The sequence below is a fragment of the Penicillium oxalicum genome, chromosome III, assembly GCF_001723175.1.
Source record: "Penicillium oxalicum strain HP7-1 chromosome III, whole genome shotgun sequence".
NCBI lineage: Eukaryota > Fungi > Ascomycota > Eurotiomycetes > Eurotiales > Aspergillaceae > Penicillium > Penicillium oxalicum.
In genome coordinates, this window is record NC_064652.1 from 4,061,300 (window position 1) to 4,082,221 (window position 20,922).

The following is a 20,922-nucleotide window of genomic DNA, read 5'->3' on the forward strand; positions in this document are numbered from 1 at the left end:
GATGTAGTTCGTTTTGCCTTCCCGAACCGGCGAGTAATACTCAAGTAGACACTGCAGCTCGGAGGAATCACTGGTCATTGAGAACTTAGAACCCTCTTGGCTTCTGCTCTGCAAGAATGTCTCAGTAATGATACGCTCTACGCTACTATGCTAGAATACTCACTCGCATATTTCTTCGACTTCCATCTCTTGCCCTAGCGCCTGACTCGCGGCCGTAGCGAGTTCATCGCCAGTTGCCAGCATTGGCCCTACTCCTGTAAGGAACGTATGCTAGGCTTTGTTAAGAGAGTACTGGCCCATACCTGCCAAGGCAATCAGTTGGCCGCGGTGTTTGACACTGAAGCATTCTACCCTACATGGACCAATCTGATGTCCCTTATATCATGTGTCTCTCCTTATCCCGAAACCACTTTTTGGAAGAACGGTTTATCTGCGAAGCGACTCATGGAGCAATTGCAAGGACATCGATTACCGGTTGGGAGAAGCAGAGTAGCTGGAGATGCTCCTTATTACGGCCTCAGAAAATCGAGATTCGTCCAATCTTACCCTCTCAGTTGATCAGGATGAAGTCGCTGCCCATGATGCTCGCCAAAACTGTCTATCCAGAACCCTTTTTCCGCCCCCTAAGAAGTCTGAATGAATACAAGCAATCTTTGCACCTGGACACGGTTCATTGATTGATTAAATGTCAGGATAACAGGAATCTCATGGGCCGCGCGGTGTGGCCATCAGCAGATGATTTAGCACAAACTTAAAATCGTGTGATTTATTTTGTTCCATAAGGACGGCTTAAGTGTGTATGCGGAGCGGAAATTTTCACCGGCATAGACAACCTCTTCGCCTTGAACCCCAAGAAGCTCTTCGATATCCAATAAGCGGTTGTATTTGGCAACGTGCTCCCCACGACACGGTGCCCCAGACTTGATGTGTCCCGTCCGTAATTCAACTACCAAATCGGCGATAAAGTCATCAGTGGTTTCGCCAGATCGGTGAGAAATAAATACGCTCCAGCCGTAGCTGTACGCAAGATTGCCTTGCCAAAACTTAGTACCCTCGAAGTGATGAGACGTTACGGGAAAGGACGATTCAATAGCTTCAGAAATGGTATCGACCTGGTTGATCTTGAGTAACATGGAGTTGCAAGCCATTCTCTCGTGGGCCTCCCGTACATAGGTTCTGTTTGTCACTAGCGGGTCATCGCCGGCGAAGTCAACGGGACACTGTTCGCAGAATTCTGTCCAGCTAGCCCAGTCGCTCTCCGAAAATGGATTTTCAAGAAGAACAGTCGGGCAATTTTCGAGGAGGGTGCTGTACAGATGCATCAGTTGCTTCGGGGCGTGGCTGTCCGCTTTGCTGTTTTTGAACCCGAGGTCATAGTTACCACTCTTGAAGAATTCACTTGAAGCCGGATAGATGGCACACTTGATTCTCCCTTCATGTCCAGCATCCGACATTGCCCTAACCAATAGGTCATGGGCTTTATGAGGTTCTGAAATTGGTGGCGCAAAGCCGCCTTCATTACTAATGGCGATAGTGGAAGTGTTAATGCTACGTCGGCCACTTTCGAACTGGAGTCCAAGTTTACACGAATCTCCAAATTGATAAATTATCACCTCCTTTAGATGTTGGTGATTTTCGGGGCAGGGTTGCACACTGTCAGCGATAGATTCTGTCCCGTCCCTAGCGATCCTAAACTCTCGGAAACCCATTTTGATTCCTGAGTGGACGCCCCCGTCAAGTACATTAAAGAATGGGACAGGAGGGGCCTTTAGGATAAGGCAAGGTATAAAGTGTGACCTACTGCTTAGATTCCATGCATAGACCTGTGCGAAAGTGACTCCAAATTCGGTCTCAATGCCTGAACAGTCGCCTCCTGAGACAACAGTATAGAATTCCTGGCAGTTTCAAGTAGTAACCTGTTGGAGATGGTGCTGTTGTGATGCTCGGTGTAGATGTTGTCATTCCGTTAGTAATGATCCCAATACACACTGAGCGCCGTTATTCTCAGTGAGTGTTGAGTAAGCTGGGTATCGCAATTACCAGTGAGCAAGGGATTCCATGCCAGCAATTTGGCTTCTGTGACGGCCACACCTTCTCCAATATCCGCACATGTATAGACTAGTGTAAACTCCGGTCGATTGAGCACCCGCTCGATCATATATTCATTCGCCCTTTTTAAGAATTTCCATACCATCAACCATACAGCCAGCTACCATGATCGGATTCAAGCTCCAGCTAGGGCAAAATGCCGGAAATCTAGCACGAGTCGCATAGGTTGCCGGTTTCGTCTCAATCCAAAGAAGCTTCCTGGTATCGGTTGCGAATTTAAATTGGGAACCCCACACATAACCATGAACCTGTTGATAATATGAGTGGGCATTCTTTAGCGCGATGTTGGCAATTAACCAAAGATAAACATAAAATTATCCAGGGGCAATCAGACATCGGATCGAAACAACGGTATATAATTAAATTCCAAGCGGAGCTGCCTATTGTCTTAATTAATCCCAACTAACTCTATAATATTCGCGACGAAATAAGACGAAAGAAACTCGGCAGGTTTACAATTCTTGAACCTTTAAGAGAGACGCTTCAAAATAGTAATTGGAGATACGCATTTAAGCAGGATACCGAAGGCTATATCTTTTTCTTTATGTTATTTCACCCTAAATCAATTAAATGGCCAATCGATATGATATGATCTTTTATTACACCTCACATGTAAGATAAATTGATATAAGATGCCGCTTTTTACATATTATCGGCCTGACCCCACCGAACTCATATTTTAGTATTGCTTTCTACTTTATGTAGAATGAGCAAGAAGAAGTTATAAATGAGCTTTGAAAAATTTCTTTCCATGGCATGACCTTTTACTCATTTCACCAGACCTTTGCGCTGAGAGAGATTTTTCTTTATTAGATGCAACTAAACCTATCTGCCCAAGAAGCTCACATTTGCATGCGTTTGACATGTTACTAAGAGTGTACTTGCAGAGACAAAGCAATAATCTCGCTTCGAATGAGGAATTTGAAACGTTTATTGCGAGGACAAGGTTTCTGTTCTTCTAATTAAAATTAAAAAGAGGCCTGAAAGCCAGATAAAGGGAAATGGCTCCAGAGTTGCATGTATAGTAAAGCGGCTGTTGGTGGAAAGGTAGAAAGTAGTGTACGCATTTTGACGTCAGCTGAATCTCGAGAATCTCCCCAAGTCCCCTGACATGAGGATATTTTACCCTCAAGATTTATAAGTAATGAAGTAGTTGACAGGTTCAACCGGCAACGGTGGTGTGGTGTGGTGTGAAAGAAGGTTCGTATGACATCCTTGATAAAGATCTTCGAAATGGGTTCGAAAAGAATCAGTTATGACGGGGCCTCCACAAGCCCTCATCATGGAATTTTTTCAGGAAGAAAGTAATTCTGCCGAATGGATTCTCTTGGAATCGCTTATTAATTTACTTACTACAGTTGAACAAAAAGATCAAATAGCTAAATTTGAAACTAGATTTTGTCTTACTGCTGTTGCTCTTGGATATTAAAAAGAAACATGTCTAACCTATAAAGAGATGTTTATACGGGTTTGAAGAGGACAATTCTATGTCTTGGAAATTGGGCGGCCTCACGAGCAGAAGGTTCTAATGCTCTTTTGAAAAACCATAGAGGAACAGCAACAGGTGATACAGTGTACTAATTGTTTTTTAAGGAATCAATAATTCATTAGAAGCTCAGCACCAAACTCTTCTATATAACCTTGAAGATGATCGGATTAAGGCACTAAATTTCTCCTCTAACTTTCTCTGTTCGGTATTACACATAAAACGTCCCGATATCCTCGTCGTACAACATCCGAGCAAGCTTCTATGGCTAAGAAAGCTACCCTCAAAGCCCCGTTATCTAAATGTACTAATATATGCACTAGAACAATGGGCCTTCCATGTGCGTACCGAATCGCTAGTTTATTATCAAAACATGAACCAACTCCACTAAGCGATATTCTATCAATTTGGAGGTTTTGCTTTGGTAATGAGTTCCCCAATTTTCTGTCAATACTAGACCCTCTATTGTCACCGCCACTAGGAAGGTGAAACCAAGGCAACACATAAGATCGAAACAACAATATCAGACCAAAGGATAATAAAGGAGAATGCCCTTCAATGCGTTCAAATTGTGGATAAGCTGGCCATACAAGGCGTTCATGTCAGGTGTAATAGCGTATATAGATTACACAAAATAAACCAAGTGTGAGAGGGCAACTAGAAGAGAGCGAGCCCTTACAGGAGTAGATAGAATGGAGTTGGCAACACGTAATCGGTAAGCGGGCCGGCCATGTAGGCAAGCCGGCCACCTATCTACTTTTCCCATTTTCACGCGTATTACAATATTATATCCTCCACCTTGCTATCAAATCGCAACCGATTGAGCCCAATTCAATTGGCAAGGAGGGCAGGTCTTTACTAGCTATTTCAGCTATTCGGAAGCAGGAGATATGCTCAATCCGCGAAGCAGCGCGCCAATACCACGTCCCGCACTCTACCCTCCAAGAACGACTATTTGGACACCTAGATTGTTCTAAAACACGCGCTAACAGTCATAAGTTGACCCAAACCGAATGGAAATTGCTTAAAGAATGGATTTTATCTATTTACGTCGAGCAGGCCTAGACCCGGTACCGTACTAAAAATGGCGAATCTTCTACTTGCGATGCGTGATTCTACTATGATCCAGACTGTCGGCGAAAAACGTTTCTATAATTTTACCCAGCGCCGCACAGAGCTCCAATGTTGTTTTCGCGTCGGAACTACCAGCGGGCAATGTGGGAGGATCCGAAGATTATTCAGGCCTAGTTTAATACCGTACAAGCTACATTCAGCGACACGGTATCCTAACGGAGGATAGCTCTTCGGGTGGGCATTTCCATATTTTCAAAACGAAAAGATACAACCAAGCTTAGTTCGGCGGCCTCCCAGGAAACAGGCATTTCGGAGTAAGCGCAAGCGGGTGGAGAAGACGAAATCGGCTTCCGATGACTACAGAACTTATTATTTATCGACAATAGCCATGCACAAAGGAGACCCTCGACTTATTGCCACGGCAGTCATTTAACGGCGCAGTTTGATCAGTCTTGTGCAGATAACGATGTAACCCGATCTGTATGCCACCGCATTCTCGCGTCCTTTACAGGGGGTGGTATACAAAACCTTTTAGCTGTATATGAGGTCTTGTCCGCTGATTTCTTATCTCTGCTCAGAAAGGAAACCTTGAGATGAACTGTATTTATAATCTTCAGGGTACTATACTGTATGTACATTCAAACTCGGCCCCATCTTGAATCAAGACACCGTCGCCAAATGGCTTCGAACTGGCACATTCTCCTCTCTTCCTGGCTCTGGGAATCCAGACACATTGACGCCCTTCCGAAAAAGCAAGCAGTGGGTAGACCCACCAAAGTGGAACATGCCAATTTCATCACCCTTCTTAATGTGATCCCCTTCTTTGACAGTGATGTCACAAGTCGAAACTTCGGCCATCCCTACCCCAATGAAAACTATCAAGCCGATGGCAGGCTCGTCTGCTTCAATAAAGATCAGAGCACGGGTGGCTGTAGCTGTGATGTACGACTGAGAGATAGTCTGTCCCTCCATATCAATTTTCGCTGAGTGAGCTGCCGGGTTACCGACACCCTCGAACAGTGGCTCTGAATAATAAGTGCCATCCACAACGTAGGCTTTAACAACTTTCCCACCAACAGGCGCATGCCAACGGTGATAGCTCAAAGCACTTAGAAACGCCTGGTAAATCGTACCACCAACAAACTGCGATGCAAGCTCGTCATGACCGAGCATATCGAGCACCGAATAAGGCTGGCTCTTTATCCAAAAATGGTCGCGGGCGCGAACATTGTGCGCAAGCCGGTATGGCTTGGACTCACACGCGTTTGCAATCACGCGACCACTGTCAGGTTCAGCGACTGGGCGCATCCCTTCGGAGAATCGACGGGTGAAGAAATCATCCCAGGATTTGAATCCAAAGTTTGGTGCAGATGGTTCGCACTGGAACATATCTTGAAATTGCAGGTTCTTAGCCGCCGTTGGGCCCACTCTTGCGGCGATTGTCAGGTCACGGTGGCCCGTTTCGCCCAACCAGCCATGGGGGTTAGTATTTAGTACCTCAGCTGACGCAGGCGACCGCAGGAACTCTCCCCATGCATTAAGAACTTTCTTCAGCATGGCGTTGATCTCCGGGTCCAGGAACGCAGCGTATCCACTAGGAGTGCCCATTGCCCAATCCAGGACAGCGTTGATGGGTAGGCCAACCAGACCGACTCGGTGGGCCTTGTCGGTCCACGAAGGGGCCGAAGTGAGGAGATAATTGAGAACTTGCAAGAAGTGATCATAGTCACGGATCTGCGCAGAACCGGTAGGATCCTTGCTGTATGGCTTCTTGTGCGGGACTTCTCTGAACATGCCCGTCAAGAGCATATAAACCCTGGTGTTGCTCTCGATCAACTGCTTGAATTCCTGAAGGACGGGATGCAGGGCTTTTTTGCTACTGTCAACTTTCTTGATCACCCCATCGAGCCATTCACGATGGGCAGCATGGTCTGCTGGCATCCAACGGCCAACACTGGCAGATGGTCGAGTCAGAAGAAACCGCGGAGAATTATGCGCCAGGCATGATATACGTACCGATGCAAGTGGTGAGAATTGTTCGATGACATTGTGGTTACAACGATTGGAACATGTTCATAAAGTGAGTATGAATAGATATACTGGCTTTTATCCCTTGTCAACAGGTCAGAAGAGGCGAAGTTAGCAGAAATAAAAACTTGGCTATGACAATCTTCTTGGCGAGCAGCCAATTTATTTAAGGTGGATCGACATTCGCTTCCGGTTGCATCATCGTGACGGTTGTGGACGAATGAAAGGTACGAAGGAGGTGGCCATCCGACTACCCTTAGAAAATGATGTCATTGAGCTTTGCCCGTGATCATTCTCGGTTGGAGGACCAGGCGATGTCTGTATATCCCAACTAGGTCCAACTCTAGAGTGTTAAATTGGTATTTCAATTCTCATCACGCTGGGCTCCGTTCTATGCTTCAGTTGGTTGCTTTCGTGTTCATTGAGTTAACTTCTAGCATGGGACGGTCACGTGCGGGATTAAGATACTGCAACCGTTAAGTCTAATCTGGGGTGTTCGTTGCGTTTCTATTGTGCAGAAAACTACTTGACACTCATCACACAATGCATTTTCATCTGTATAAACCCTTTCCTGTGCCTGACTTCCAAGCCCGCTTTGCAAATCAACAGCCTTCGTTTAGACGTCATGCTGGGTGAGCTCAATCGCGGTCCGAAAGCCGTTGGTGTGAAGTATTTGTCCGTTTCACTCCAGTTGATTGTTCTACGCCAGGCTGGCGCTTTGGTTCTCTTCAAGCTCCTCCATCACTGAGCCAACATTGCTGGCTACCTTGTTCTCCACCTTCACCACGGGGACTCTATGATCTCTGCTCATGATAATTATCCTCATTAGCTCTGAACTTTCGCTGTCTGTATCCAGGTCGGTATTCCTCGCGCTAGAAGTTTCCATAGGCTCTGATGGACATTCTCAATCACAGATTCAATACGCTCATCTTTATCATGCGCCTTAATCTCCACCGGAATACTGTACTCTCGCTCATCTCTGTACTCTCGCTCATCTCATCCGCGTCTCAGAAAAGCTTATTCTTTGTGTGACGGTTGCACAGCGCCTGCCATGTTCTCGCAAACTTCGCCTTGACGTCGCCAACAGTGCGTTCAGGGACAGCCTAATCTTTTGGGGTTCCGTCTCGACGACTCCTGGTTATCCCTAAAACATTAGCCAGGATTAGATCCGTATGGGATAAGTCTCTAACAATTTCAGAGTCGGCAATTTGCAGCACGTAAAAATGAAAGCAGATTCGATGAAAGATTATGACGGCAGCGTAGGTTACACCTGATGTTTATCGGCTTGGAGTGGGCTCCAGACCTCCATGCGATCCAAGCTGACCAAGACAAGTACTTCCCTTAACTAGCCAACAATTCTTAAATGCTAGAGTGGATGACGATATCCGTAACGGATGCAAATATGTTCCATTTGTGCCGATCGCTAGTATAACAGCCTCATCGTTAGCTCTGGACGTCAGCTTTTGACTACCCGGGCCCGCGGAACAGACAATTCCGCGGGCGCGCCTGGAGAGTGACCATGGAGAAACCGCTCAGATTACCAAAGACGTCCTTATTTTTAACATAATTTTAGCAATTTTTAATGAGATTTAGATCATGCGAATAGGGCGGCACATCAATCACAGTAAAGATCCTGTAATAGCGAGCGTATGACTAGAGTAGTGTTCCATGCGTATTACCGTGATTGTGAAACTACATTTTGGCTAAGAAGTAAAGGTTGGTAAAATTCGCTGATAAAGACCGTGGATAATCGCCTCGGTAGTACCCATTCCTCTGCATCCGGGTTGTCGCGGAATGAACCTTCTTCCGCCGGATAACACGCAATATTTCAACGCAGTCCTCAATAGTCGTTTGAAGCTACCCGCGTTTCGGACCATCTGGTCTAATAGCATTCGTGTTGAAGTATCGGCCGCACCGAACTAGGAAGTGGACATAACAATTTTCCATTTACCTGATCCTCCCACGTAGTGAATATTGGCGTTGAAAGTGCAATTATTCCACTATTCACCAACTGTGCGTAGGTGTTTTAGTGGTATGTTTCCAGATTTCGCTCCGATTACAAAACACTAAAATCAGCTTCTGGATCCGGATACAGTAGTCGTATTGAGATGAAGAGATTCGTGAGAACGTTGTCCGATCAATCATTCACCCATCCAAGCTTGAATCACCACGTGGATTAAGGGTAAAGATGCGCAGCACTTTCCTCTGAACTGAACATCGGTTAAAGTCGTATATGAACCTTCAGATGGGGTATTTTCCCCGAAGCACGACCAAAGATCGGACTGGAGGTGGGACGTCGGGAGTGCAAATGAACGCTTAAGCTGGGTAAGCGAAGAAGGAAGGTGGAAAAAAGTGTATACACCACGAAGGTGCAGCTCATGAGACTTTTATATGAAAAAATAGGGCAAAGCTAGCCCCAAACTCCGGACATCGCCAACTTCGCTTCAACGTCGGCGGTTTCATTGCCAGGACGCCCAAGTGTGCGGGGATCCAACGGATCTCGACGCGAATCTGATCGAACGTGGGCGTTCGCGATCGGAGGGCCCGTACGTGGTTGTAGATGTTCGTGAGCACGTACTGACCCGATGATCGCTTGGGGTTTTGCACCGCCTGGATGGCGGCCTGGCTGTCAGAGGAAATAACCATCTTTTTGGGCACTTATTTATGTGGTCGGTTGATGAATCTGGCGATCGCCATTCCAGTGCTGTTGAGCTCGACCACGTACTCTGTGGATTCCTCGGTGGTTCCAAGGTGGCGCCGCTCGAAAATGCCCTCACGCGGGGCCACGGCTTATCCCCCCATTCACTCGTATCCACTGTCATCAGTGAAGAACGATCGTTCGGGGTCGATTCTGCTCGACTGTCGGGCAGACTGTCGGGGAGCAGTCCTGTGTGGCTTGTTGGGTCGGAGACTTCGTCTCAATTTTGTCATGCGAGTCTCGCGCAACCTCCGCACCGTCAATAGTGTATAGGATCCGTGCCTCCCGTGGCGCTAGAACAAATGCTTTGCGGGATTCCCATGTCCCGAGTTGGTTCAGAATACCATCTTTCTTTCATCTGGGTGCTTCCAGAGGACTCCATCCGCCTTCTTTAATCTCCGCCGGAAATTGTTGGCTGCGTAGGCAGTCTGACTGGGCCCGCGCGGCTCCTGGCTGGATTCGTATTGCTGGTTTCTGAATGATTTTGTCCATAAATAGGCGAATTGGTGTTATAAATAGCGCGACGTTGAGAGCTGCCGCGCTGGTGGATTTGAAGGCACCGCTGATGAGGATCGTTGCGCGTCGTTGGATCTTGGTGGATTCGTTGATGGTGCGTCGTAGTTCACCAGCCGGGGCAGTGCCACGCCGATATTCCGACGAGTATCTGTGACACTACCACTGCCTGGTAGACCTTTCGCATCGCTTTTAATGAGATTCCCCACACTAACTCCGCTCTGTGGTTGTTTCCACTTCCTATTCTCCTTCTCTGGCACTGCCAGTGTTGTTTCCTGTAGTGATGAGGGTTAGTAATCTTGGTCGCTTCTGTGTGCATCAACTTGTCGTTCCAGATCCCGCATGTTGACCTCGTCAAGCTCTGAACTAAGTTCTGGTTCCAGCAGTTCCTGGTTCGGCCCCTCCATTAATTCGGCTATGTGTGGAGATTTCCTCGTGCTGCCAGTGTCGTCGTTGGTGGCCTCTCTCTCAGCGACCTTCTTTTGCCCTAGCCTTTCTCGCCTTAGCAGCTCTCGCCCTGGCCTTGTCGGCCTTCGACTGGACACTGCTGGTGGTCTGTGAGCTAGGCCTGTTCGGCCGACAATTTATGGTCCTGGGCGGTGGTGGGGCGAAACTGCTTCCTGCGGTTAATTGGAGTGTATTAGGCTCGTTGGAGACTTGCATTGTCGGCTGTTCTTCGGTTGGGCGGTCGACAACAATCGGCTGTTCCTGGGTCTGGCTCACCCCGTCTGTCCTGGTGTCCATTGGCTGGAATTGGGCGCTCTGCGTCTTTTCCCGTGGTATCTCTTTCTTGTTGCCTGTTGACGCTGTTGTCGCCGATCTAGCGTTCTCCTTGTTGGTTACATGCTGACTAACCTGTAGGCTTGTTTCCGTTCGACTTGCAGACACAGGGCCGGTGCCTTTGCCCCCGTTGTTAGGGTGTGCGGCCGGCGTGAGGCCGCTACTCCCGACGCCGCTAGCGAGCTCCTCGCTCTATGCTGGCGGTTGGCTGATACTGCACGGAGCTGGGATGTAAAGTGCATATAAATTTTAGTAGATATTGATCGGAGGGATCAGATTACTAAGTATTATAAGTTTATTTTCGTGAAGAACGGTTGGTCGCGAACCATGGAAGCTTCGCACAATTTGCCGCAGAGACCTTGTTAGGGAACAAAGGGCAAATTGCAGAAATATGCCAACAGATCAACGTAATCTTGGGTGAAAGTTGAACAGTGTTTGCTGGAGATTATTTGATCTTATTTCTAGTTGAGCTTAATAGTCTGACAGTAGCTGGTCGACTATGCTGGCGTTGTCTTCCAAAGTACCTCAATCTTGACCGGGTTCGAGGGGACACGGTTGCGGTGGGACGACGTTAGCTCCTGCCCCATTTTTAACTTGTCACTCCGCCTTAATCGGATGAAAGAGCATGCTCCGCAAACAAAGATGAGCTCGGCCTCCAGTATTCGCGTTCTTTTCTCGCTTTATGTCGTCGTCCTTCGACCGATTCAGCCACCGCCGCCATAGCCGTCCCGCAAATTCGGCATGGTAATACCAAGTGGAGCCCTTGAAATTGTGTTCATTTTGGAAAGCGAAAGGACTATTCGACCCACCGGACGTGCGATCTATGCCACCATTAAACACTCCTTCAATGCTCCCGAGCGGCCAATACCGCTCCAGATAAACCGGGTGTGGAGCAAAGACTGCTTTGAGACCATAATGTAGAGCTATTGATGGCGCAAACATCTCAGTAAACATGCTATGGCGTGATTTCCAAGTCTCTTGGTGCATATGATTTAGCAAACGCCAACTAAGCCGGCTCGCGGTCACTAGCGTCGATCGCCGAGGTGGCAGTGCGGTGTTAATATCATATCCAGTGACAGCTTTGCTGAAGACCTAGCCGCTATCGTCAACATCGAATATCGGATTGAGCGTGATCAAATCGGCTGGTTCATCGACACCACACAGGGACGCATTCGATTTTCCCAGGCACGATTTTGAGTAGTGGTCTTCCACAGAGTTGACATTCCCTTTCGCTGAGGATCTGGTGGGTCCAATAATCGGCTGATGTCCGCTAATCCGGAGACTGTTTTCAATGTTCATGCTGTAATTTTCCCAAGTTCCATGAAGAGCCGGGATATAGTAACGGGCTGATCGTTCCCATGCAAAAGTGCGTGGTTGTTTTGCTGCCCAGTCACCAAGCTTGGAAAACAGTTCGTTATAAGAACCAATGTAACGAATATCTAACTCCCAATTCCAAAAATGGACATATTCAGGATGATGGACGGCGAAATGTTGGAGTGCCATGTGTGCTGAGCGATACACGCCGTGAATATCGCCCGCTGACGGATTTTCGACGGACACGCCGAACGGCCCCGGGTAATAGAGCTTCATTTGCGCCTCCGACCACAATGTGCAAATCGAGTGGAATTCCTTGGGAACATGCTCATCAAGCACACTTTGTCGCGCTTCTGCGTCCGCAAAAATGGCAATATTATCATCCTTAACGTGTAAAGGAAGATGCACCGCGTATTTACCCCCCGATTTCAAGGCAGTCTCACTGATCAAGGCGCGAATATTGAGCTTTGCGTATTCCGTCCACGTGAAGCCAGTGTAAGTCCGAATGACTACGGCTTCTCTGTGTTTCTTTCCCTGCATAGACGTCTCATTCGGGGTGTCAAATTGCTGTCGGTTGGACTTGTAACACCTTTCTTGCGCTTTCCCCCAATCAACGTTTCTGTAGTCGATGTAGCCGGTCTTCAACCAAATAGCCGCCATCTCTGGATGAGGTTCGTTTGAAATGCTGTCATCACTTCCACTGTCGTTCACACTGTACCCCAATCCGTACGGGCCGTATCTACCGTAACGGTCGAAACAAATATCGTCTCTGATGTTGAGGACACTATGTGAACCCATTGCTGGCATAGGTTGTAACTGGGGAATCCCATTATAAGCGTAAATATCGGGGGTTTCTATTGTCTCCGCAGAGTCAAGGTAGCAGGGCTTCATTGATCCATATCTCCCGCCTGTATCTTCTCTTGAATAAAGATACGGCTGAAATGGAAAAAGCCGAGTCGAACCCGTGGGAGCAACAGGCGTAATCGGCGGAACTGAACCAATAGACCTCGCGTGCGCGAGATGAGGGTATTCTGGAATGTAGTTTTCTGCTGAGACGATGGATTCGAGACCGTATAAATATCCGCCAAGCCTGCGTAGCCTGCGTAAGCGGCGCGTCCACTACCGTCGACGGCCAATTACCCACATAGGGTATTTCAACCAATGCGGAGAGGCAGAATGCATCACGTTTCGAATTATCCCATGGATAGCCACAAACGACACTAGCACTGCTGCGACAATACTTGCTAAGAACCTCCGACGGCGCCATCTGGCAGGTAACTTGACCAAAAGTTGATTCACGCGGAAAACGCGTAGAGTATCCAGCAGCCGACGAAACGACGCGCGAGGATAACGTAAAAAATTGTCTTACCAGACACTAAGATCAATCGCGATCCACCCCATCGTAGGACCTGTGATGTCGTTAATTTCACGAGATACCGTCTTCAGGTAGATGCAATCACGGGCGACTATTGCTACTTAGCCGGTGGCGGTAACGAAGCCAACGTTCGTTTCAAAGTAGCCAAAATCCAACGAGTCCATCAATTAAACCATCTATTTTGAAACCGGGCCTGGTTTTCTCTCTGGTCACCGCCCTGGAGGCGCAGTGACTTCATCTATATTCCCGCCTGTTCCGTCTACGGGACTCCCGCTCATTTTAACACTACTGATCTGTTTCCAGCCAGTTTCTGGCCGAATTTTACGTTTACGGACAGGTTTCGCTGGGTTCTGACAAAATCAGCCAATCACCGTTCGTGTTTGTGCAGCTTGGACCGGAATACGGCCCAATATCGATCGTTACATGAAGCGCGCATTTCCATGGTATTGGGGTTTTATGGCATAGGCCACCCTATAGTCCGCCGTACCACGGTGGATTTACCGCCTTCCGTTTCCGCCTCTTCGTGCAGGGTCTCATCCAAAAAACCTACCGCTCTCTACCGCTCTTGCTTTTGGGATGCGACCGGCACGGATACCCATTATCATATTCAGACCCCTTGTGGGTATTTTAAGCGACGTTGCGAAACGTTATATGTGCCGTATCGGGCCTGTGTTACTCATGAATATAAGGTCATTCAAGTCACGGAATCCACTTCCCGGACATCAAACCGCTGAGTGGTCCACTCTCCTTTATTGAATCATATCATATCTTCTGGAGGAGGAGGCGACTTTTTGTGGACTTATACGATCGTCATGTCAATTGTCTCCATGGACTATTCTCGCGGTATTATAACCTGGCCCATATTTCTGCTCTTTCTTCGAAAAGTCGACCAAATTTGGAACTGGTACGCTTTACTTTTCCTCCGCGGACTTCATTCACCTGGTGGAGCCAACAAGCTTCCAGGTTCAAGGCGTCCTCAGACAAGATCACGGACCGACCGGAGACGAGTATTCTCTACGTCAAATAACGCGGTATCTGCCGCATTCGGACAGACTGCGACCGGTGTGCCAGTTATAGTCTGTGCCTAGATAGAGCAAACGTTTTTACTCGATGTGACACGAAGCCTAAAATTTCTGATAATGCCCTAGAACAGCGATCGCTCGCACGGATGCGGTTATCTTGCGTTCTTCTATGCATCGATTCGGGATTAGATCGGCGCGGAATGCATCTCTGCGATCATGCATGGAAGAACATTCCGTTCACGCGCGAAATGTTCATCTCAAGTGCCGCTCTTCGTCCCTGTATGCGACGACAGTCTTGAACTGCACCAGTCCATGCCTTAGGTGCCTGAGAGAGCAAGCGTACTTGCGACGAACCGGAACGGGTGACATGGTGAATGAGACCGCCACGGGCACTGAAACATGATCACATAATGATAGTTAAAAGAAAGCGTACAGCGGAGTTAGGAAAGAGCCTGCTTGGTCAATAGCAGAGCGTTACACTCAAAGGTAGTGCTAAGCTCCGGTGACGGAGGTGAAAGAATGGCCCATTTAAGTGCAAACTCTTTTTCCTGGCCCTCTCAAACACGGCGGGCTGTGACTTAACAAAGTAATCATATTTCAATTAACCTGAATTGCGATACGTGACAAGCTAATCAAAAAAAGAGTCGACCGAGGCGGCGACTATGCATATCATGCAGGAAAATCCCGTTGCCGAGGGCGTTTAAATCTCGTCAGCTTGACGTTTAGTGGGACTAAAGTTCAACAACGTAATAAGGTTTTAGATGTCCCACCTAAATGAAATACAGCAACTCGAGCCTGATTTTTTCAACAAATTTTTATGCCGGCGCCTAGTTAAACCAATATGTTGCGTGGTTCCACTTACGTAGAACGCTGGACCGCCGATCTATCAAGGGCTTCCGCTCGAGTTAAATATGACCCTGTTGTGCGCCTCTTTGCTACTGCTTTGGCGGCGTGTCAAAATTTCGATAGTGTGGTTCAGACCTTCCCCGTGCCAAGCCAAACATGTTGTGCTGGGTGATGCGGTGCCTCCCGGGGCTCAGCATCATTATCCTGCTGGTGTTGCTGGTTGGTGCCTTTACCGACAGTTTGGGACCGGCCTCGTGGAACTGGCTGTATCTCTCGCCCAAAAATAGACTGGAACAGCAGGAAGGGCCATGGAAAGGTCTCAACATTGCACAGTGCGTTTTTATTAGCTATACAATCTTCGTTCACCTGAACATGTTTGGTTTTACCTGTCGTTTGGCCTGGTCTATCTACCGAGCTATAGGGGACGCCAATCTCGCGTTGAACGTGATTTATTGCAGTACAGCGCTGCAAGGGAAGACAACGACGCATATCGAAAAGTCTGTGTCCCGAATTTCAGTCGACATCTCAGGCTCCCTTAATGAAAAATCCTACCGTCGCGATCCGTTAGCCAATGATGGTTTCGAGAAAAAATTGGTCCACGCTATCATTCTTCCGAATTATCGGGAAGATATGTGGACTTTGGAGACAACCTTAAGAGTGCTGGCGAGTCATCCGCAGGCGAAAGCACAGTACGAGGTTAGTGTCTCTTCTGAAAAATTAAGTCGGCGACAGTAACACTAACTGAAATAGGTCTATATCGCCATGGAACAAAAGGAAGAAACTGCGGCGGATAAAGCTGCACACCTCGTGTCGCTATTTGGCAAATCTTTCTTCGGAATCCGATGGACATCCCATCCTGCTGGTATACCAGGGGAGATTTCAGGGAAAGGGTCTAACGTAGCTTTCGCGGCACGCCGCATTATGGAAATTCATAGCGCTGATCTGAAAAAGGACTGTTGTAACGTCGTGGTGACTATCATGGACGGTAATCCGCCCCGTATCGTTGACGCTTATTGATGTTCAAAGCTGATTGTTTCAAGCGGACACTCATATCTCTCGCTGTTACTTCAACGAGATTGGTCGGCTGCATCATGCCCATTTTCCTGACGCAGCCCGCACAATTTACTGCTGTCCAATCATCTTCGACCGCAACGCACACGAGACTCCCGTCATACTGGTGACGGGCGCTCCGCACGCTGATGCCCTGAAACGAAACGGGTAGAAAATTGAAGTGGATTTGAGAGATAACACGAAAGTTGAAACGTTTAATTCGGATTTAGGGGCGGAAAGACACGCCATGTAGGATGATGCAATTATATGCACGCCAAGTCGTGTAGCACTGTGTGGCGTAAATGGAGATTGGAGGGATAAGCATCCTTTATATCGGGCCTAGAGACCGGGTCCTGCAATTCTCCGCGCACGTGTTTGACCTTAGCATTCAAGAGATTTTTACCTCGCTTATCTACGGCGCCTGTGTCTGTGTACCCTCGGAAGCGTAACGAGTCAATGATCTGCTAGGAGTGATGCGCGAGCTGCAGGTCACTGCCGCAACGCTCACGCCGACGGTGTGTTGCACGTTCCGGCCGTCGGACGTGCCCTCGCTGAGACTGTTGATCTTCGGCGGCGAGGCTGGCAATCAGAAAGCCCACGATCTGTGGCGTGGAATTCCCGTGCTTGCTAACTGCTACGGGCCTGCCGAAGCAACCATCTACTGCATCTGCAATACAGATCTGTCGATATCCAGCCACAAAGTCACTAATATCGGCATACCGACTGGCTGCAGGGCGTGGGTGGTGCATCCGAACGATCACCACCGTCTCGTACTAGTGGGATGTGTCGGTGAATTAGTTATTGAGGGCCCGCTGGTCTCTCGTGGATACCTGAACGATATTATTAAGACAGAGGCCGCGTTTATTGAGAATCTGGCCTGGGCTGAACAATCCGAACTCGCCGCTAGGCCGAGACGCTTTTACAAAACCGGCGATCTCGTCCACTACTACGCCGACGGCACTCTGCAGTATCTCGGCCGCAAGGACGCCCAGGTCAAGGTTCACGGGCATCGCATCGAGCTGGGCGAAGTCGAAACGTATATCAAATCGCTGATCCCCAACATCACCTAAGTAGCCGTGGAACTCGTCTCGCAACCCGGCCGAAGCGACCGTACGCTGGCCGCCTTTCTCTGCTTCTCGGAGAGTATCTCGGTGTAACAAGAGTCCCCGGGTGAGCTCCTCCTGCCGGTGACCGACGCTATGCGCTCGACCTTGGTAGCTAACCTCGAAGCCTTGACACACTCGATGCCCGCCTATATGATTCCCTCGCTCTTTGTACCCCTCCGCTATTTGCCCCTTAATCTCTCCGCCAAAACCGACCGCAGTAAGCTCCGTCGTCTGCTCGATGACGTTCCTATGGAGGCTCTCTCCTCGTACCGCCTCGCGCAAGAGACCGTCAAACAGCCACCGTCCACGCCACTCGAACGGCGCCTCCATCGTCTCTGGAGCCAGGTCCTCGACCTTCCTGGCCCCTCTATTGGCGTGAATGACCCCTTTGTGCAGCTCGGCGGCGACTCCATTATAGCTATGTACTTGGTCAGCGCCGCTCGCGAGGCTGGCATTTTGTTCTCGGTGGCCGAGCTGTTCCAGGCGTCTAGTATTGCTAACATGGCCGAGATCGCCTAGTATATCAGTGAGGACGACAATACTTCGAGTGACTCTGTCGAGCCGTTCACTCTGATTGATTCTGGGGACATCTCGCTTGATTCGTTGCTTGATGAGGTTACGGCGTAGTTTGATTTTTGATTTTTCGCGACGTTTCGTCATAGCATATTTCCTATGTTCGTTTGATTTGATATCTACGTGTTTATTGTGGGATTGGTATTCATGAACAAAGGAAAAAAAAGAAAACAAGAAGAAAAAGAAAATAGTGGGAAAAGAAAAAAAAAAAAGGGAAAAAGGAAAAGATTCAGGAAGAGAAGCTAAAAAGGCGTTGAGGTGTTACTTATGTCATTGTTTTGCTTGATTTTAAATTTGTTGGCTATCTTGCTATTTAGAGCCATTTCTTTATGATCTTCAATATAGTGATTACTTTATTGGATGATCCTCCTTGGATCTATGTAAGCTGGTAGACTGGATGTAGATTTAGAGAGCGAGTGGTAGAGTGCAATATATCAAGAACAGGAAACGTGGGAACATCAAAGAACACTACACCACGCCAATAGCGGCACAGAAACCGAAAGCCAAATCAAGGGCTCTTGAACATGATCATCCCGGCTAGATGGAAACTCTGATTCATGGTTAGCATCGCCAGACCGGAGATGACCGCCTCATCCTTGACCAGCTGATCGAGGCCACTGGCCACCTCGAACGTGCCAACCTGCTCGGTGGAAAAGGTCGCATTGCGAAAACGAACTAGCACGGTGCCCTGACCCTCGACCACTAGCTTGAAATTGCCGACCGCATTGTTCTCCGAGTCGGCCTCCCAGGTTAAAGACTCCGGGGACCCCGCCGACAGCGAGGGCGACACAAACGTGTAGCTGGTCGACAGGACCTTCTTCCGCTTCAACTCTACGTCGCGCTGCTCCCGGATGCGCATCTTCACGTCTAGGCTCGTTATCTTGAACTGAGCGGTGCAGACGCGGGACGCAAAGTAGGCGTCGGCGTCATCGGGGAAGGCGCCCGTCTCCTCGTGGCCGGTTAGCCGGATCATTTCGATCTGCGGCGTCTGCCGGCTGACCTTGACGTGGTAGAGGGGTTGCTTGGTGGTGGCATCCAGGAGGGAGAGACGGCCCTCGGGGGTATAGTTGATGGTTATTGTTTGGCCGGACATGGTGGTGGATGCAATTGAACGTTTCGATAGTCGTGGTAGATAAAACGGAGGAGTTGGTGCGACACATAAGATAATCAGACTAGGCGAACGAACCAGAGAAACTGTAGACTTGTTGCTGTTCGTTTCTCGTCCGCCGACCGGCCGACGGCCACTCTATATATGTACGCAATAGCCCCTATAAATCAGGCCCCCCTATTCCTCTAGGCCAGGACTATACTGGTCGTGGTTAGCGAGCCCTGTCGGGATGTAACCCCACCCCTGCTACTACGTACTGCGTCTGGTGGCGTGGCCCGACGATCGCGGCGCCTTATCTCTCTCTACGAGGGTAGTGACGCTATGGCTTTCTGGACTGGCGCCGTGTAGGTTTGATAGATCGCCCGAGGATGTCGACTAGGAAGATCGAGTTTCCGTTATAGAGTCGTCCCTATGGATTAGAAGGCTGTTGATACAAGTGAAAAACTACTACAGTATCACTTTCCTCTAGCACTATGTTGGAAGCCGTTTTCCCAGTAAACAGTTATGGTCATGGCTGGTTGATAGTTAGTAGGTCTGCTAGGCTCCTGCTATACCGATGTCCGTCCTAGCTCACGCGGCCTCCAATACAGGCGACTAGAATCCTTCTCGTTGTCGCCTGACGATCCGTACGCCCATCGCCATCCAAGATAGGATGCCTTCGGTATCGAGGGACTCGAGACGGAGCTAGATGCGAAGCGTCGCATCCTTAAGCGCTATATTTCGGCGTAGTGATTCAAATATGCTGTGGCGGAGGTCACAGATGGTGCCTAACAACAAACTACGCTTTCCCGACAGGTGATTGGCTCCCCTGTAGAAGATTTTATACCTCCCTTCGGACTTGGCGTTGGGCTTTGGGTGCATGGTCTTTATGGACAAGTCGCGGGTTTTCGCTACCTGCCGTCGCTAAGCAATTAGGCTGCTAGAAAGCGGCCATTTCACGTTAAGCCTACGTGACTATCCGCCTCGACATTTACTTAGGGTTACCGGATTAGGCAACCCATCTCCGCCGGTCTAACGGTCTATAAAGACGTTTGTATACAGCCGCTAGACTTGGGCATTACATCCAACCTAGGTCCAACCATGGCTAACACGGACAACGCTGAGCATACTAGCACCCCGCAAACGCCGCATGGCCTCAAGGCCGACCCTGAACAGGCCGGTGCGCAGATTCATGGCGACAAGCTGGATGACGCGATCAAATTGGCAGACACTACTCCCCTAGATGATCGAGAAACACCTTTAGTCCCATCGAGTGTGCTGATCGCGCGGTGATCTGTAGCCGACTTATCCCTTCTCCTTCAATCCGGACGGCGTTAGCATGCAACCGGTCGGCGATCGTTTTCAGTCATATTCGACTAGAGGGGGATTGAATGGCTCGACGGAGAATCCAGTGCCACTGAAATTGAGGCTGACGTGGTAGAAAACGCCGCGATACTTTATGGTGGAGTACTATGGGAGAGGACTGATAATCGCAGAATCGTTGGCGGGCTTGTAGGGTTTGCAAGGAGAAGGATTATGTCTAAGAGAGTATAAGGCAAGAGACCAGAGGCGTGTAAAATTTAAGTATATAAAGCTCTACTAAGCGTCTCTACTGTTCGGAAAAAGGGGTTTAGTGTGGTCCGACGAAAATTAGTTATAGTGGTGACCTGCGGTCTCTGTTCGGAATGCGCACTCTTGGCGTCCCGAGTGTCCGGCCATAGCTCAGGGGTTAGGGGTTGGGGTTAGGGGTTAGGGGTTAGGGGTTAGGGGTTAGGGGTTAGGGGTTAGGGGTTAGGGGTTAGGGGTTAGGGGTTAGGGGTTAGGGGTTAGGGGTTAGGGGTTAGGGGTTAGGGGTAGGGGT

At 48.8% G+C, this 20,922-nt stretch overlaps 9 protein-coding genes across 9 annotated transcripts; 5 read left to right on the top strand and 4 right to left on the bottom strand.

Annotated features, from left to right (window-relative positions):
• Positions 1–740: 740 nt before the first annotated feature.
• On the bottom strand, positions 741–1,454 carry POX_c04778 (Enolase; the record flags this gene model as incomplete). Its single annotated transcript, XM_050113639.1, has 1 exon — positions 741–1,454. The coding sequence occupies one exon, from the start codon at positions 1,452–1,454 to the stop codon at positions 741–743; it is 714 nt and encodes a 237-aa protein (XP_049971195.1).
• A 3,875-nt stretch (positions 1,455–5,329) lies between these two features.
• On the bottom strand, positions 5,330–6,717 carry POX_c04779 (uncharacterized protein; the record flags this gene model as incomplete). Its single annotated transcript, XM_050113640.1, has 2 exons — positions 5,330–6,623; positions 6,686–6,717. The coding sequence occupies 2 exons, from the start codon at positions 6,715–6,717 to the stop codon at positions 5,330–5,332; spliced, it is 1,326 nt and encodes a 441-aa protein (XP_049971196.1).
• Positions 6,718–11,780: 5,063 nt separating this feature from the next.
• On the bottom strand, positions 11,781–12,800 carry POX_c04780 (uncharacterized protein; the record flags this gene model as incomplete). The annotated part of the gene is made up of 1 exon (XM_050113641.1): positions 11,781–12,800. One exon carries the CDS (start codon positions 12,798–12,800, stop codon positions 11,781–11,783), a length of 1,020 nt encoding a protein of 339 aa, XP_049971197.1.
• Positions 12,801–14,189: 1,389 nt separating this feature from the next.
• On the top strand, positions 14,190–14,404 carry POX_c04781 (uncharacterized protein; the record flags this gene model as incomplete). The annotated part of the gene is made up of 2 exons (XM_050113642.1): positions 14,190–14,281; positions 14,341–14,404. The coding sequence occupies 2 exons, from the start codon at positions 14,190–14,192 to the stop codon at positions 14,402–14,404; spliced, it is 156 nt and encodes a 51-aa protein (XP_049971198.1).
• A 997-nt stretch (positions 14,405–15,401) lies between these two features.
• On the top strand, positions 15,402–16,467 carry POX_c04782 (uncharacterized protein; the record flags this gene model as incomplete). The annotated part of the gene is made up of 3 exons (XM_050113643.1): positions 15,402–15,941; positions 15,996–16,230; positions 16,286–16,467. 3 exons carry the CDS (start codon positions 15,402–15,404, stop codon positions 16,465–16,467), a joined length of 957 nt encoding a protein of 318 aa, XP_049971199.1.
• A 301-nt stretch (positions 16,468–16,768) lies between these two features.
• On the top strand, positions 16,769–17,365 carry POX_c04783 (uncharacterized protein; the record flags this gene model as incomplete). The annotated part of the gene is made up of 1 exon (XM_050113644.1): positions 16,769–17,365. The coding sequence occupies one exon, from the start codon at positions 16,769–16,771 to the stop codon at positions 17,363–17,365; it is 597 nt and encodes a 198-aa protein (XP_049971200.1).
• Positions 17,366–17,494: 129 nt separating this feature from the next.
• Positions 17,495–17,920, top strand: POX_c04784 (uncharacterized protein; the record flags this gene model as incomplete). Its single annotated transcript, XM_050113645.1, has 1 exon — positions 17,495–17,920. The coding sequence occupies one exon, from the start codon at positions 17,495–17,497 to the stop codon at positions 17,918–17,920; it is 426 nt and encodes a 141-aa protein (XP_049971201.1).
• A 562-nt stretch (positions 17,921–18,482) lies between these two features.
• On the bottom strand, positions 18,483–19,067 carry POX_c04785 (uncharacterized protein; the record flags this gene model as incomplete). Its single annotated transcript, XM_050113646.1, has 1 exon — positions 18,483–19,067. One exon carries the CDS (start codon positions 19,065–19,067, stop codon positions 18,483–18,485), a length of 585 nt encoding a protein of 194 aa, XP_049971202.1.
• A 1,095-nt stretch (positions 19,068–20,162) lies between these two features.
• POX_c04786 (uncharacterized protein) lies at positions 20,163–20,354 on the top strand (the record flags this gene model as incomplete). Its single annotated transcript, XM_050113647.1, has 1 exon — positions 20,163–20,354. One exon carries the CDS (start codon positions 20,163–20,165, stop codon positions 20,352–20,354), a length of 192 nt encoding a protein of 63 aa, XP_049971203.1.
• Positions 20,355–20,922: the final 568 nt, after the last annotated feature.